The 16,333-nt window shown below is 36.5% G+C and overlaps 1 protein-coding gene across 1 annotated transcript in view; it reads left to right on the forward strand.

The window, feature by feature from the left end:
- The window catches only part of brf1a (BRF1 RNA polymerase III transcription initiation factor subunit a), a 51,268-nt gene extending 36,635 nt beyond the window's left edge, over positions 1-14,633 (forward strand). Inside the window, exons 17-19 of the mRNA XM_058795046.1 lie at positions 8,017-8,068; positions 9,392-9,551; positions 12,835-14,633. Coding sequence (XP_058651029.1) covers positions 8,017-8,068; positions 9,392-9,551; positions 12,835-12,869 — 247 coding nt within the window. The 3' untranslated portion in view covers positions 12,870-14,633. The remainder of the gene's footprint in view (positions 1-8,016; positions 8,069-9,391; positions 9,552-12,834) is intronic.
- The last annotated feature ends 1,700 nt before the right edge of the window (positions 14,634-16,333 follow it).

Genomic DNA, 16,333 nt, shown 5'->3' on the forward strand with positions numbered 1-16,333 from the left:
ATATTCACACATTCATCCTTTTTGCATGATAGAGCTTTAGTTGGCATCTGTGGATTGTGTTGGCCGACAATGGTTTCTGGAAGTATTCCTGGGCCAATTTAGTAATGTCAATTACAGAATCATGCCGATGAGTGATGCAGTGTCTTCTGAGGGCCTGAAGACCATGAGCATCCAACAAAGGTCTTCGGCCTTGTCCCTTACGCACAGAGATTTCTCCAGGTTCTCTGAATCTTTTGATGATGATATGCACTGTAGATGATGAGATTTGCAAAGTCTTTGCAATTTGATGTTGAGGAACGTTGTTTTCAAAGTATTCTACAATCATTTTATGCACTCTTTCACAGATTGGAGAGCCTCTGCCCATCTTTACTTTTGAGAGACTCTGCCTCTCTAAGACATCCCTTTTATAGCTAATCATGTTACAGACCTGATGTCAATTAACTTAATTAGTTGCTAGATGTTCTCCCAGCTGAATCTTTTCAAACTTTCTTGCTTTTTCAGCCCTTTGTTGCCCCCGTGCCAACTTTTTTGAGACCTGTAGCAGGCATCACATAAAAGTTTCTCTGTTTAAACATTTATGTTCTCTATGTTCTATTGTTAATAAAATATTGGCTCATGTGATTTGAAAGTCTTAGTTTTCATTTTATTCCGGAATTCGGGTTGTAAAAAGTTTGGTAACACTTTAGAATAGGGAACACTTATTCACTATTAACTACGACTTTTCCCTCAATAAATTCCTAATTTGCTGCTTATTAATAGTTAGTAAGGTAGTTGTTAAGTTTAGGTATTGGGTAGGATTAGGGATGTAGAATAAGGCATTAATATGTGCTTAATTTGTACTAGTAAATGGCTAATATTCTAGTAATATGCATGAATAAGCAACTAGTTAAGAGACCCTAAAATAAAGTGTTACCAAAGGTTTTTATCCTGAGCTGCCGCAACCGCAGGGAGTGACTAGACATTTTGTTTGGTTTCTATTACTTTTTTGTGCACCTCCCACAGAGAAATCTTTATTGTCCAAAAACACACTCAAATATATAGACGGTTTCAACGGCAACAACATAAACAAACGTTACTGCGCATGCGTGCTTTTGTGGCCCTAACTTAACTTCCAGTAGACTTCCAAATCTAATCAATAACAACAGCTTGAGTCCCTCTTGAGTAGATTATTTTTGATAACAAGCAAAATATGTTTGCTGCGTAAATCAGACGGACTAATTGAAAATGCAAATTCATTCTCTGCCGGCAGGAGGTGCTTTAAAGCGGGAGAAAGAGAGTTTTCCCCGGTAACGCTGTACACAAAGCAGAGCTCTGCTTACAAACGCTGCTTTATCAGGCATATAACATGCAAGATGAAATGAAAATGACATCGAAAATTTTCTAAAGACAGTCTTCCTTCAGAAATACAGGGAGATAAAAACACCAGCGCCTCGTTTTAATTTTTAAACGTGCAGTACATGTTTATTCAACAAAGCCTTTTGGAAAATCGGTCAGTTTTGATATCGTGGCAGGTCACCAGAAATAAATAAATGTATGGGAAACAAAACCCACAGCACAACAACCTGAGCCCAACTTCATTACTCATCACTTTAACTTTAACTGCATTTGTAGTCGGCACTATCCAGACCGATAAACAAACACAGACCAGAAGTTAACTTAGGGCCAGGTGCGTGCACCTGATGAAACCATCTATTCTGCTTGGCTGTGATCGTGTTGCATTTTGCATCATTATGAGACAGACAGACAACTTAGAATGGGGGGATTTTGTGTTCACAGAAAGTGGTTTCCTTTAATACAACAAAAATGTTGTGAATGTGGTTCTCTCATCTAGTAATCCTGTGTCTTTGAGTGTTGATGTGGACAGTCTAAAAACAGATCCACTCCTATTGATACGCCCAGATTTTTATTCGTTTGCCCACACCCCTTTTTTGGACTCTTTCCTATAACCAACTCAGCTCTTTTTCTTCTCAATGCTAACTATAGACCTACGGATACACAATGGCAGGGTACAAGACTGTAACTGTACTTATTCTATCTTTATATCATTTGAAATGAAAACATTTTTTGGTTTCACCATTTTACAGTGTTTAAACAATGTGCATCTGCTAGACAGAGTCTGCCTTCATTTCATAAATCATTGAAATAATAGTTGGGTTAAAGAAAAATTTAAGCTTTACTTTAGCTTAGTAACAGCAAGCAGTCTAATAAAATTAGACTATTATGCTATAATGCTTTCTGCTTTGACGTTTTCCATGCTTCATTAGTCAAGCATGTCATGCAGATCACATGTTTTTGTGGTTATACTAGTGATTCTGTCTTGTTGATGCTGGTTTCTGCCGCTAATATAGCATCTTGTTATACCCATGAATAATATTATGGTATTACCATGGTTTTTGGTGCTCGAAAAGATAGATCGATTTATTATGTCGCTCTCCATTTTTTCAGACCTCTGCTGCTGTGATAGTAATACCATGGTATTTTTGAAGTACCATGTAAAAACTGTGGTGTATGAACAGTTTATTCATTCAGGACCACAGCACATATCTAAGTACCGTTGTATTGTCATCTGATAAAGCAACACTTCTCGTAGTAGTATAATCTGATAGATAAGATAAATCCTCATCAAAACTGGAAATTCCCATATGTGAGAATTTTTAATGCAGCTTTGTTAGATCAATTTTCTTGGAAAAGCTAATTAGGATCTCACTCATGACCCTTAGACGGAAAACCCCTAGAGCTTTGTGGGTCAGGCTGCAAGAGTGAAAGGTTATTATGTTTGTTTCTCTCTCTTTTTTTATATCTTTTACCCTTTTGTGCCCTTGAGTACAGGGCAGGTCTGTTAAGAATAGCCCAGACTGGGCTAAATTAACCGTGGGTGTGTGAGAGAGAGAGAAAGTCCCATGCATATGGTCAGTCAGAATAGCCCCGTTCTACTCTATATTTAGTCTCTAAATGCTGGTATGGAACACATTAAAGTTTAGAGCACGTATTTAAAGTGAGGCCCCACTGCGACCCACTCCCTTGTACCCTCCTTTTCAGAGAATATGTGTGTGTGTGTGTGTGTGTGTTGTACTACCGTGTACTCATTTCCATTCATGCTGTTAGTCTTTGGCTGAGTGCTCTTCTAGGTTGTCATTAGTCATGGATATATTCTCTCTTTAAGGAGAGGCTCTTGGTGGCCCTGCACAGAAAATGTGCTCCACCTTCAGTTTGTCTCCGACACAGTGAGGCCAGTATCATGGAACAATGAGCAATTCTCTCTTTTTTTCCCTGTCTCTCTCTCTTTGAGTGGCCAGTTTTATCTGTGTAGTGTTTTTCTCATTGAACGAATTCTTGAAGTGAACAGGATAGATCTGTTGAATCATTCATTCTGAAAGTAGCTTTTATGTTTTGTTTTTTCTGAATGGAAAGGTGAGCAATCTGAACATCCTTTTAAAAGCCATTACACTGTTACCATGCCAATCTCGCTCTCTCTTTCTCAGATTTTCTCACTCATAACAGCCTACAGTCTGTTTACTGAATGGAGTCTACCTGAACGAGAGCGTCTGTATTATTCAGTGACTTGACGTTTACAGCTCAAAGATGACCTTTCCTTTCTTTTTTCATTTTTTATTCATTCATTTATAGACTCATTCTGCAGGTGGGCAATATAGCTAAAAAGAAAAGGCTGAACAAAAAAATAAATTGAATACTGTTGTAATCTCCTAAGTATTGAACAATATTTAACACACAAAAGGTATACTAAATAATTTTCTGAAAAATAAAATGCATATTTAATATATAAAAGATATAAAACATCCGGAAAGAGGTGTGTGTATGTGTGTATGTATGTATGCGTACACAACAATGTAACAATACATAAATAGTAAAAAAACAATATTTACATATGTACATATGTTTAATAAATGAAATGTCACGCAGAGGTTTTCATGAACATTCTTAACAAACTAATCATTGAATTAGAGTTCACTGAAATGGACAGTTTAATTTATAGAACTCTGATTATGAAGCATAATGGCCAAATAAGCACATTTGATTTCCTTCTTATTTTTGTATTGCCAGCAAAGTTATTGAAAATACACTTTGACTATTCAGTATATTTCACAACCTTAACTCTGTTTTTTCATGCTCTCTTTTAAGAGGTTTCCAGTTCTATTTCAGCTGAACCTGAATTTATCACAGAAACTCAAATTAGTGTAGTTCTCTCTCTGTGTGTGTGTGTGTGTGTGCATGATGTTCTGCTGACAGTAAAGCCATTGTATTCCGTTCAGTCCACCCTCTGTGACACACTGAGGTATTGTGTACTGTTATACACGCGCACACACACGCACAACCTCCCTTTACTGCCTCTCTGCTGGTTTTTTTTTTTTTTACAGCATATTCCCGACATCCCGCAATTACCTGAACATCTACCCATCTGCTGGTCTGTTCGCCCCTCCGTGCTTCTGAACCTTAAATTTAATAAGTCTCTCAGTTTCTCTCACTCTGTCGTCCAGAAATAGCCTGTATAATTGCCCCCTGCTGTTTTAACTCTCTCTCCCTTGCTCTCCTCCCACCTTTTCTGGTCATTTTCTTGTCCTCTCAAATACCCACAGCTCAGCATTTATACGGCTCCATGGAGATTACAAAAAGTGTGTTTGTGTGAGACAGTGTTCATTTTTTGGCTGAAATGAAAAGGTTTTCATTAGAGTTGGAGGTAAGGCTTTGTGAGAACCTGAGATGGATTACGCTCATTTTCGCAGTCCTTTGTTCTTCCAACACTTCCTCTGTATCCATACATGAGACCATCTCATGCTAGACATTCACACCTGGAGTGCCAGAAATCGCCATCTCACACCATCACACATCTGGTAATTAAACAGTCTCCTCTCTCGCTCTCTTAGACAGCTGTTATAGACTCTCTTCCCATTTTTTCCCCTTCCTTTCTCTTGCTTCCGTCTCACTTCCTCCGAGGATCTTTCTGCTGTCGGCTCGAAGTTTCTTTCTTAATCAGCTTACTTGCAGAAAACCTGCATCTCTAGAGAGAGAGAGAGACTGAGAGGGAGAGGTGAGCTGTCTGCTGTCTGCGAGATCAAAGAAAGTTGGGTTTTTCTCAAGGCTGAGTTGACCCAAAAACGAGAGGAAATTTTCGTCATCCTTGAGGAAAAGAGAGACCCTTATCTTTGCCTGGAACCAAAGCATGCTTCCGAGATGAAGACACCTACTTCTTAGGCAGTGTTTGCTCATGCTTTCATGCACTCAGCGGTAATAGTGTCAGCCTGGTGTCATACACCTTCAGCTCAAGAAAATAAATGCCCCTGTTGACATCAGCCATTTAGTCATACACTGAGAGCAATGTGATGCAGAAGGTCAGAGTAAATGCTGAACGGTTTATAATGTTCTGTTAGGAAGCAATGTAGTCATCGCAACCACAAGTGAGAAACTTTGGAATGAGGTCATGTGCACATCATTACTAATGGTGAGAGGAAAAAAACTGGTATCAAACAGTATAGCAGTCTCACAGTATTATAGTGATAATCACAAATCTTTTTTAGGCTAATTCTGAAAAGCACCAAGGTTCAATTCATATGAAAGAAAATGGAGTAGCGTGTCACAATATATCACGGTTTTGAATAACTGTCACAAAGAAGCACAATATTATTGTATTGTGACCCAGATATCAATATACCGCATCAGAAGGTCCCTGATTCCCACCCCTAATCATTATTGTTGTGCTCTGTGTTTGAATAATTGACCCATTCAGTGGTGTGAACAGTTTATCAGCCCTTGACGCACATTTGAATCTGTGTGTGTGTGTGTGTGTGGAACAGACTGTTTCTCAGGAATAGAATGTTGTCGCTGTGTTTTGGCTCTGACTGCTTGTTTTCATGCCAAATAACGCACCACTCCCCATCCCAGAATGCACTGTAGCATCAATAGGACACTCGCATGCTGGGCTGTGAAGGACTGTTAGCCATGCATGCCTGTCTTACTGACTGAGAATCTGAAGGAATCTGTCCATCTATCTATCGTTCTATTATTCTATTTATCATTCTGTTTGTTCTATCGCTCTTTCCTTCTGTCTATCGATCTACATATTTTTATATTTCTATCCATCTTTCTATCTTTTGATTGTTCTATCCTTCTATCATTTTATCCTCCTTTCTTTCATTCTATCCATCTCTCTATCTATCGTTCTGTCCATCTTTCCATCCTTCTTTCTATCACCCTATTCATTTTTATATTCTTCTTTCTATCATTCTACCCTTTCGTTTCATCCATCTTTCCATCCTTCTTTCTAGTTTTCTTGCTTGCTTTCTTTTTCATTTTATCCATCTTTTGTTATATCCTTTTTTCTATCATTTCTATCCATTTTTCTAATCTTTCTATTATTCATTTAATCTTTCTACCCATCTTTTTGTCGTTCTACCATCTTTCAATCCTTCTTTTCCTATATCCTTCTTTCTGTAATTCATTCTTTTCTATCATTCTATTCATCTTTCTATCCTCCTTTCTGTCGTTCTATTGATCTTTCTACCCTCTTTTCTGTCCTTCTTTCTATCATTCTGTCCATCTTTCTGTCCTTCTATTCATCTTTCTATCCTTATTTTTGTCATTCAATCCTTCTTTATATCCTTCTTTCTTCGTTTGTTTTCTTTATTTTCCTATTGTTCAATTGATTTTTATCCTCCTTTCTATCATTCTATCCATTTTTCTGTCCTTTTTCTTGTCATACTATCCATCTTTCTATCCTTCTTTTTGTCATTCTATCTTTCTTTCTGTCCTTAATTTGTTTCCTTTCCTATTGTTCAATCCATTTTTATCCTTCTTTCTATTCTTCTTTCTGTCATTCTATCCATCTTTCTATCCTTCTTTCTTCGTTTTTTTCCTTTCCTTTCCTATTGTTCATTCCATTTTTATCCTTCCTTCTATCATACTATCCATCTTTCTATCCTTCTTTTTGTCATTCTATCTTTCTGTCCTTAATTTGTTTCCTTTCCTATTGTTCAATCCATTTTTATCCTTCTTTCTATTCTTCTTTCTGTCATTCTATCCATCTTTCTGTTCTTCTTTCTGTCATTCTCTCCTTTTTTTTGTCATTCCATCTTTCTGTCATTCTTTCTCTTCATCTGTCTGTCTCTCTGTGAGAGAGATGTTTGAGTTCAATATGTAGATTCGGGACGGCTTGTGGTTATATAAAGAGAACTGCTCCCATGAGAGCTGAATCTCTTCTGCATATTCAGATGTATTATCAGGAGAATCATACGATTCTGATTAGCGTTTATTTATGCTGCGGATTTAGTGCATCATATCCATACCTCATTAACATATCTTACATTCGTTGGAATAATGAGTAAACTCATTATTTGAACTGTGCCACTGCACGTTGACTTGCAAATACTGAGATTGTAACTGCGTCTCTGGATTCTTCTGTGCTTGTCCTGCCCCCTCTTTCTCTGTCTGTCTCTCGATCTCCCCCTCCTGTTGTCACTTGAGCTGCCATGTTTATTCCACTGGGAATTTTACAGTGAGAGATTTGAGGTAGACTGTAATTCAAGATGGGACTTGTCCATGTCTGCCACCACCTATGAAAATGTGCTAGATTCACAAATGTTGTTGTTCTTCATGCATTTTGGTTTTGAAAAACACAGTGAATACATTTTTACTAAATATACAGATTGACATTTCATTGTGAAGCAGGGGTTGTTAGTCTCTCTGGGTCTGTATGCTTTTCTGGGTTGATAGAATTTAAATTACGTACATTTAGGGAATTAATTTAAATAAAGTGTCAAAATTTGCATTATAATAAGTCAGTGATTTAAGCAGTGTGGTGAATTAAAAAGAGCAGAGCTGATGTAAATATTGAGTTTATAGGACTGGATAGTACGTAATTTTTGACCTTGTGTTTGTGTCAACTTTTGATTAAGAAAAAAAAAAATCCCTGAGCAGCTTTTGAAAAATAAGCCATGTTCTCTTAATGATCTTGTCTATATGTCTTTTCCCCTGTCTCTCTCTTTCTGTCTTGCCGTCTCCAAGGTTACAGCCCCTGGTGTGTGCGCAGCCCTCTAAGAAGCTGGCCCTCGATCAGGTGAGTGAATTTAAATCACCGTCCTTCCTACCAGCACATCCTTGGCAGGTCTCTGGATATATTAAACCACTTTTCCTTAACTCTCAAATGCCCTTCTGGCCCAGAGCTTCACTTAGTTTATCTCTGGCGCAGGAAAATCACATTAAGTTGACCTAGAAACTGGTTTTTCCTTTTCATATCTAAATTAAGATAATTATTTTGATCCACCGAGCTGCTTCTAGATCAGCAGTCTAACTCTGAGCCGATACTCAAAGGCGCCAGTTTGAGGTGGCATATCTTAAGCTAATGTACAGCCTCGGACTGCAGTGGAAAGTGGGCCGCTGACATTTTGACTCTGAGGAGGCCTTGATGACACATGCTCTTTTCTCTCTAAACCTACTGATCCCTTGCTGTCGTTCTGGCCTGTAGACCGCTGGAGCTCTTGAGTGGCCCTGTCACTCCCCCTGGCTGTGTCTTCCATGATGCTTCATCTTTCTGTATGTCAGAGTCCTTGATCTTTTCTCCTCTGTCTTGTTTTTCTCGGTTATTAAGTCAGTCAGTCTGTCTTATCTTGGTCTCTGGTTTTTCTTCTACTACTTTTAAACTTCTGTGTGTGTGTGTGTGAGAGTACATAATCAACGCTCTTTTGAACCCATAGCAAAAAAAAAAAAACTACCTCCAGGGGTCAATACTCGGGTAACTAGACAAAATGAAGCTTTGTGATTGATATTATTCCCTTTGTTCCTTGGAAAGTAAACCATTTGAAAATTCACTAACAAGGTTAACTATTGCTAAATATTAAGCTAACTTGTGATGAGAAGTGTTATCCTCATTTGTAGGAGCATGATAACAGGAGCACACAGTCAGAGTTAGTAAAGGGTGTTTTGTAAGTATTTTGAAGTCACCAATTCCAAGTTGACCCTATTGACTTTATTAATACACAGCTTTTATCTTATTGTGTGCAATTCATTGATGCTCGATATTCAAAAAGGTAAACATATTCGTAATTGTTCAGTCAATTAAATATCTTGCTCTTAAGCCATTTTTAATTTATGACAATGTGTACTTTATACAGATAGTTTCAAAGCAACTTCATGGTAATAAACAGCCTCAGTAAGAAATTACTCTATAATTGCTCTGCCTCTGAAAAGACATTCTTTTTTGACTGACTTCTTGAATTCTTATTTTTCAACCCCTCCCCAACTAACCACTTTGTCTTTTCACTATCCAATCAGTCAGTTACACACTACATTTTTACAGCTCACTGAATATCCTGTTTCACTTGGAAACACGTTGGATGATGGACACAAGATGAGCTGAGAATCTTTCTTTCTCTACCTTCAGAAAGGGTTTGGCGCCCCAGTGGCCATTCCTGCTGCCCCATCCCAGAATGCTGTTGTTGTGGAGAGCGGACCGGTGGCATACGAAGAGCCTGCAGATGAAGAAGAGGAGGATGAGGAGGACGAACACTGTGTCAGTGCCATGCAGTTAATGGGCGGCACTGGTATGTGATGCAATAAAGTCTGTCTTTCACCTTTAGGATAAATTTTTAATTTCATAAAAGTGTATTACTTTTAGACCAGTGGTATTTTAGTATTATTTACACACTACTATAATGTTTTAATAGTATTGTTTTCAATTTTAATTATTTTTATAATCTCACTTTTAATTTTATTGTTAGTAGTTTTGTGCTTTTGTCATTTTTGTTTGTTTTACTTGTTAAATGTTTGAATTTAGCTTTATTCTAATTTCAGTTTTATCAATTTTAATATTTAAGCTTAGTTTCTGTCAGTTAGTTGCCAACACGACATTTCTAATTTTCATTTAAGTTAAAAGTTATCGGTAACACTTTAGAATACTGTTCCATCATTAATGAATAACTACACAAGAACGCACGAGTAACGCAATATTAGCACTCTAGTAACTACTAATAACTAACAAGAAAGTAATTAATGAATTAGTAAGTAATAGTGCTTAGTCGAATGTGGTAGTTCACCATTAGCTAATCAGTAACTATTATTTTTCCATAAGAAATACTAAGAACTACTGTATACAGGTTCATAATTAATATGAATAATACATAATGAATAATTAATTCTAAAGTGAAGGTCATGGTAACCCACTAGTAATGAGTCAAGTATTATGAAATTCCTCAGAAGGAATTACTAATTATTTGGATCAGTATTCTAAAGTGAAGATCATGATAACTCCCTAGTAATGACTGAAATCATTGTAAGATTTGAGAGTTTTGTAAAGTATTGGATAGTAACTATTCAGGTGGTATTACATCCTTCTAAAGGAATTAGTAATTTTGTGGATCAGTATTCTAAAGAGAAGAGCGTGATAACTCCCTAGTAATTACTGAAGTCATTGTAAACTTTTGAGGTTTTTGTAAGGTCCTGGATAGTAATTCATTTAGCTAGATTTGGTACCACTTAAATCATTACTAGTGGGTTACCGTGATCTTCAATTTAGAATACTGATCCAAATAATTAGTAGTTTCTTCAGAAGGATGTAGTAACACATGAGTCATTACTATCCAAAACCTTACATATACCTCAAAAGCTACAAGGACGTCAGTCAATATTAGGGAGTTATGATGCTTTTCACTTTAGAATACTGATCCAAGTAATTAGTAGTTCCTTTAGGAGGAGGATGTGGTAATTCTTGAGTCATTACTAGTGATCTTCATTTTAGAATTAATTATACATTATGTATAATTCACATTAATTATGAACCTGTATACAGTAGTTCTTAGTAGTTCTCCAGGATATATATATATATATATATATATATATATATAGTAGTTATTGATTAGCTAATAGTGAACTACCAATTTCAAGTGAGCACTATTACTTACTAAATCATTAATCAGAGTTTCTTGTTAGGTAATAGTAGTTACTACAGTGTTAATAGTGCATTAGTCACTTGTTCCTGTGTAGTGATTCATTAATGAAGGAACAGTATTCTAAAGTGTTACCAAGTTATCTAATATTTATATTTTATTTCAGCTTTCTTCTAATTAACAAAAATAGTTTTAATTCATAATAACAACATTGCTTTAGAGCAGGGGTCACCAAACTTGTTCCTGGAGGGCCGGTGTCCTGCAGAGTTTGGCTCCAACGCTAATCAAACACACCTGAAGCAGCTAATCAAGGTCTTGCTTGGTATTAGGGATGGGACGATACACCTACCTCCCGATTCGATACTATCACGATACTTGGGTGCCGATACGATATGTATTGCAATTTTTTTTTTAAGAATTTCGATTCTACAAGTATTGTGATTCGATATTGCTATGTGTTGCGATTTCTTTATTTTAATTTTTTTTTACTCTAGACCATGGGAAAAAGTTGAATGCTACACTTAATATACAGACTGTCACAATTAAAAAAAAAACACACATCTTAGCAGTCACTATTGCAATTCGATATTACAATTTATGGTGATTTTTGATTGCTTATTAAAGACAAGACAATGGAAAATAATTGATTATTCCCTTAAAAGAGACTGTATATGATGAGTCATATAAACAAAAACAATGCATCACATCTTTCTAAACTTTTATTTCAGGAGCATACACATACACAGTGTATATTTAAAGCACCTTGAACCATGAAACTTTAAAGTACCAAAACCCTGAACTTGCACATGAATAATAGTCAAATGAGCAGAAAAAACACTTTCTGAAATAAAATAAAGTGCTATGTTACTTCATACCGTTTCAGTCATGTTTAGTCATGTTTTCCCGGCAGTTGGGATTCAAAACGTGAAGGTGCAGAAAGAATTCTGGTAGAGGTTTGATTCTCTGCCTCCGTCATGGTTTTGTTTTCTCGCGCCGGCTTTAAACGTATATGACGTCATCTAATGCAGCAGCATTGCGCACGCGCACCAACTTCAGCAGATTTTTGAGTTTTCTCAACTTGTCGTTTTAAGTTTATACAACAAAAATGAGAATCTTCCACAAAACTAAGTTGAGCAAACTCAAAAATCTGCTGAAGCTGGTTGCCTTAAAATTTTAAGTTAGCTCAACCTATTTTTTTTTTTTTTTTTTTTACAGTGCAGAACGATCGCTGTATGATATCAAAGCACCGCGAGAGCCACAGAGAACAGACGGCTCCCATTGATCTATATATATAGCCTAATGATGGCTTCGCATGCTTTCGAGTCGCTCTCGCGGGACTCTGTTGGAATTACAAAGCGCTAACTTCTCCCCACCACCTCTTAGGAAAAATAAAATAATGAAATAAAAATCGATTCTGAGGTAAACCAATCGATTTTTAAATCGTTTTTAAAAAGAATCGCGATAGTTAGGTGAATCGATTTTTCCTCCCACCCCTACTTGGTATACGTGAAACTTCAAGGCATGTGTGTTGAGGCAAGTTGGAGCTAAACTCTGCAGGACACCAGCTCTCCAGGACCGAGTGTGGTGACCCCTGCTTTAGAGGCTTTCATCCTTTTCTGACCCAATAGTCTTTCAATATAAAAAAACTAGATGTTCTGCATTACACTTTGTATTAATGTTGTTTTTCATTAAGAACATTACCTTTACTATTTTATGTGCTTAACTGATCATTAGCTAATGTTTATTCAAAAAACGTTACATTTTGAATATTTACGAACCTATTTATAGCTGTATAATCCTCTCAGACTCCTGGTTGAAAACTTTGGCTTCTTTTGACAAAACCATCTTTATTTTATGCTCTTTGTGCGAGTTTCTGTAGTTCAGAAAAGAGTGTTAAGTTTTGTCCCAACCTTTCTGCATTCCTCCTCTTTCCGGTCTACAGATTACGGCTATGAAGTAGATGATGATGGCTTCTGAATCCAGAGTGCCTGTGGGAGCACCAGTGGAGAGGACACACTAACACTTACCCTGCTGCTTATTCTGACCCCAAAACACACACATGCAACCTCCATCTCATTACCTCATGTGTCCATGCTTATGTTTGCAAGATGAGAAAAATGAACTTTACACACTACAGAGGGTGGAAAACTACAGCTAAACAAGAACAAAGATCCCACATTCTTGCTTTTTCGTAGGTGTGTGTTCTGAGCTCATTTGCATTAAGTAAAGTTAACACCATTTAAACTCACAGCTCACAATCAGGAGAATGAGAGTAAATGGATGTGTGTGTGGTGATCGAGAGTGATGATTCTGTCTCTGGAGTGTGTAAGCCTGCTAGCTAACTGCATTACTGTGTGTTTTAGGCTAATGATGACATATGATCTTGCACATCTAAAGCGATTAGCCCACACGAGGCTCAGTCCTCTGTGCGGACAAATGTGTGCATGTACACGTGCCTTTAAATATTGCAGCATACAGGCCTGGAATAGTATTGTGATGATTTTCAGAGCCAAAGTGTTATTCTATAAACCAGATGTAGCTTTATCTGCTCAGTATTAGAGTTAGAATGGATTAGAGGTGTAAAATATGATTAGTAACAGTGTTACATTTTGTTCTGCTGCTAGGCTGGTTTTCTAGTGCCTTTTTTTTATTATTATAAAATTACCTATTGGTCTGGTGGATTTTCCAGTTGGGCCATTTAATTTTAATTTAAAAAAATTTTCCAGTATAATGTTTAAATGGTACTCTTGATTAGAATATAATTATTTTTGTTTTGATGGTTGCTGTTTTTCTGATATAATATGACACATGGATATCAAACCAAATGAGAATACTTGAACAATTCTTTCCAGATAAATGCTGTTAAAGTGTTATTGGCTCGATCATATTATCACTGTTAAATATTTTGAACATTTACAAAAATGCAATATTATATATATATATATATATATATAATTTTTTTTTTTCAAAGAAAAATGTTTACAGTGTTGGGATTGTTTTGAAATGAACTGATGTCAAAGAAATAATAGATTGATAGTTTAGTATTGGTCTGTTAATGAGGAAGAACAGTATTTTATTTGTACTACTTATATCTGAATTCTCAGTAAGGTTTCTCTTTGAGAACATTTTACTTTATTTATAGTTTGCTCTCTCCCAGACCAAAAGATACGAGCAAGATATATATTTTTTTTTACTTCAGTTAGAAAAGTATTTGAAGGATTTCTTCTATCAGTCATGCCACGATACAAACAACAGATATTACTGATGCAAAACCAAATCATTCCAAATCTGATAAATAAAAGTACAGGTTACAGGGTAACCATCTTGAAATGTTAAATACATAAAAATACTGACTTTAAGCTGGGATTGTTTAGCTTAAGTTGGACAGCAACCTTGAGCTGTTCTGATTAAAATATAGACCAAACCTCTGTATTTGCATCAACAATTGATAAATACTTGATGTCTTGGTGAATTCTTGCATGTATAATAATAAATTAAGTATGCAATCCATCAGGATTTTAAAAACTGGACACATTTATAGTTTCATCTTGGTCTTAAAGTTTGATCACATCTTGCTCTGTATACCATTAGAGCTAGTTTCATTTGGAGTCAATTGGTTTGGTCTTGAAACAGTAATGGCGACAATAAAACGGACTCAAAAAGTGTTCAGTAAACCTAAACAAGTATTTATGGGCAAAGAAATAAAGAATAATCATTACGCATTACGTCTTCTGTCTTTATTTTTCAGCGTGATCACTGTATATTTGTATTTTGTTTTTTTGTCTGCCGGTTATAATCTGTCTGCTGTCTGTCTGAGTCCTTCAACACTATGACCTGAGACAGGCTATCTTTACTGTCTGTGGGTAAAGCTTTCTGGGAAATAAGGCAATGAAAGAGTTGAGCATCTGTTTTTAGGTTCATGAGCTCAAGGCTGTTATGTTTTGGTTGGCATAGAAACATGAGCAATAGTAATTGTATGATCCCACTGGATGAGACCCTAGAAGTGACCTCACTCTCATCTCTGCAGGGCAAGGGCTGCTGGGAGTTGAAGTTCTTAAGGTCATCTGTATTTACTGGATGTGATGGCTAGCCTTTAAGGCTGTAAAAGCTCTGAGAGCACTCTAACAGCAACAACAATTTTTTTGTTACATATTCTCTTTTGTTTTACATGTTGGATACAGAGACAACACAGTTTCTCTATGTATTTAAATATTTAGCCTCTGATCCTAATGGTAGGCTATATGATGGTTCTGCATCATTTGGGAGGAAATCTGTATGAAACTTTGATCAATAACCACATACCCTGAGTGAATGAAACACGTTCCACTCACCCCTTCACACTTCTGTCCTTCTCGTTAGCTCTTTTTCACTGCTCTGGAACCTATTACTCTGACCTTTACCGTCACACATGAGAAAACAGCGCTGATCCGCGATCGGGCCTGATGGGAGAGATTGTGGGTTAATCTGTTGAAGCACGTGAGAGAGACAGGATTTCCCGAGATCGTGAGAAAGGTGAGAAAATGAGCTGAGAGAGAGAGAATATTGATTTTTGCTAATGAGAGGATTTTTGCCAGGCTGTTTAGGAATGTACCTGTAATGGTGAATATCCACATATTCAACACTAATACACACACTCAGGTGAGATAACATAAAAGGAGAAAAAAGGGCAAACCAAACTGTAAGTCGCCTGTTCCTCAAAATACGCATTCTGAATATTGTTAAAACAATTATGTATGTATGTGTGTTCATTCCTTTATTTCTTCAGGAACGCTGAGGGAGTTTGCAATTATGTTCCTTTTTATACAAAATATATACATACAAAAATGGCGCAAGAGGGCGGTGTTGTGCAGTGTAGTGTAGAGCAGTTTCCAAACTTTTTTTTTTTCTTTTTCTTTTCTTTTATTGCAGATCAAAACATTACAATATTTGAGAATTAACATGGGGCATACGGACATCATCACATATAAGGGCTACACAAATCAGCATAATATGTCGTCACACAAACCCCCAGAATGTTTCTGGCTTTATGAAGGTGAAATTTACCCAGAAGACAAAGCAATAATACAGTATGTTCAAGATTGCTGTCTTTAGAATGAAAATCTGACAGGAAAATGATAGATTCTGTCATTTCTATCATTTTGTTACAGCAGAAAGAAAAAAAGACTTGGAGAATGGGCAATGATAAAACAGATGTAGAACAGATTATATCAGTATTACAAAATGAACACAATGAAGATATATTCTCAAAAAACCTGCTTAAGAATAAATTACAAGGGTAGTATCTGTGAACAATTTTTAAATGTAGTTCTTTAAGTTTACTTGGAATAAAAAATCTGTGAGGAAAGGTCCATAAATTATTCAAATCAGAGTCCAGATAACAGATCCTCCATTTAGATTGTGCTAGTTTCCAAACTTTGTGCAGGGTCAGAACTCAGAATGAA

This window comes from Onychostoma macrolepis, chromosome 13, assembly GCF_012432095.1.
Source record: "Onychostoma macrolepis isolate SWU-2019 chromosome 13, ASM1243209v1, whole genome shotgun sequence".
NCBI classification, from domain to species: Eukaryota; Metazoa; Chordata; class Actinopteri; order Cypriniformes; family Cyprinidae; genus Onychostoma; species Onychostoma macrolepis.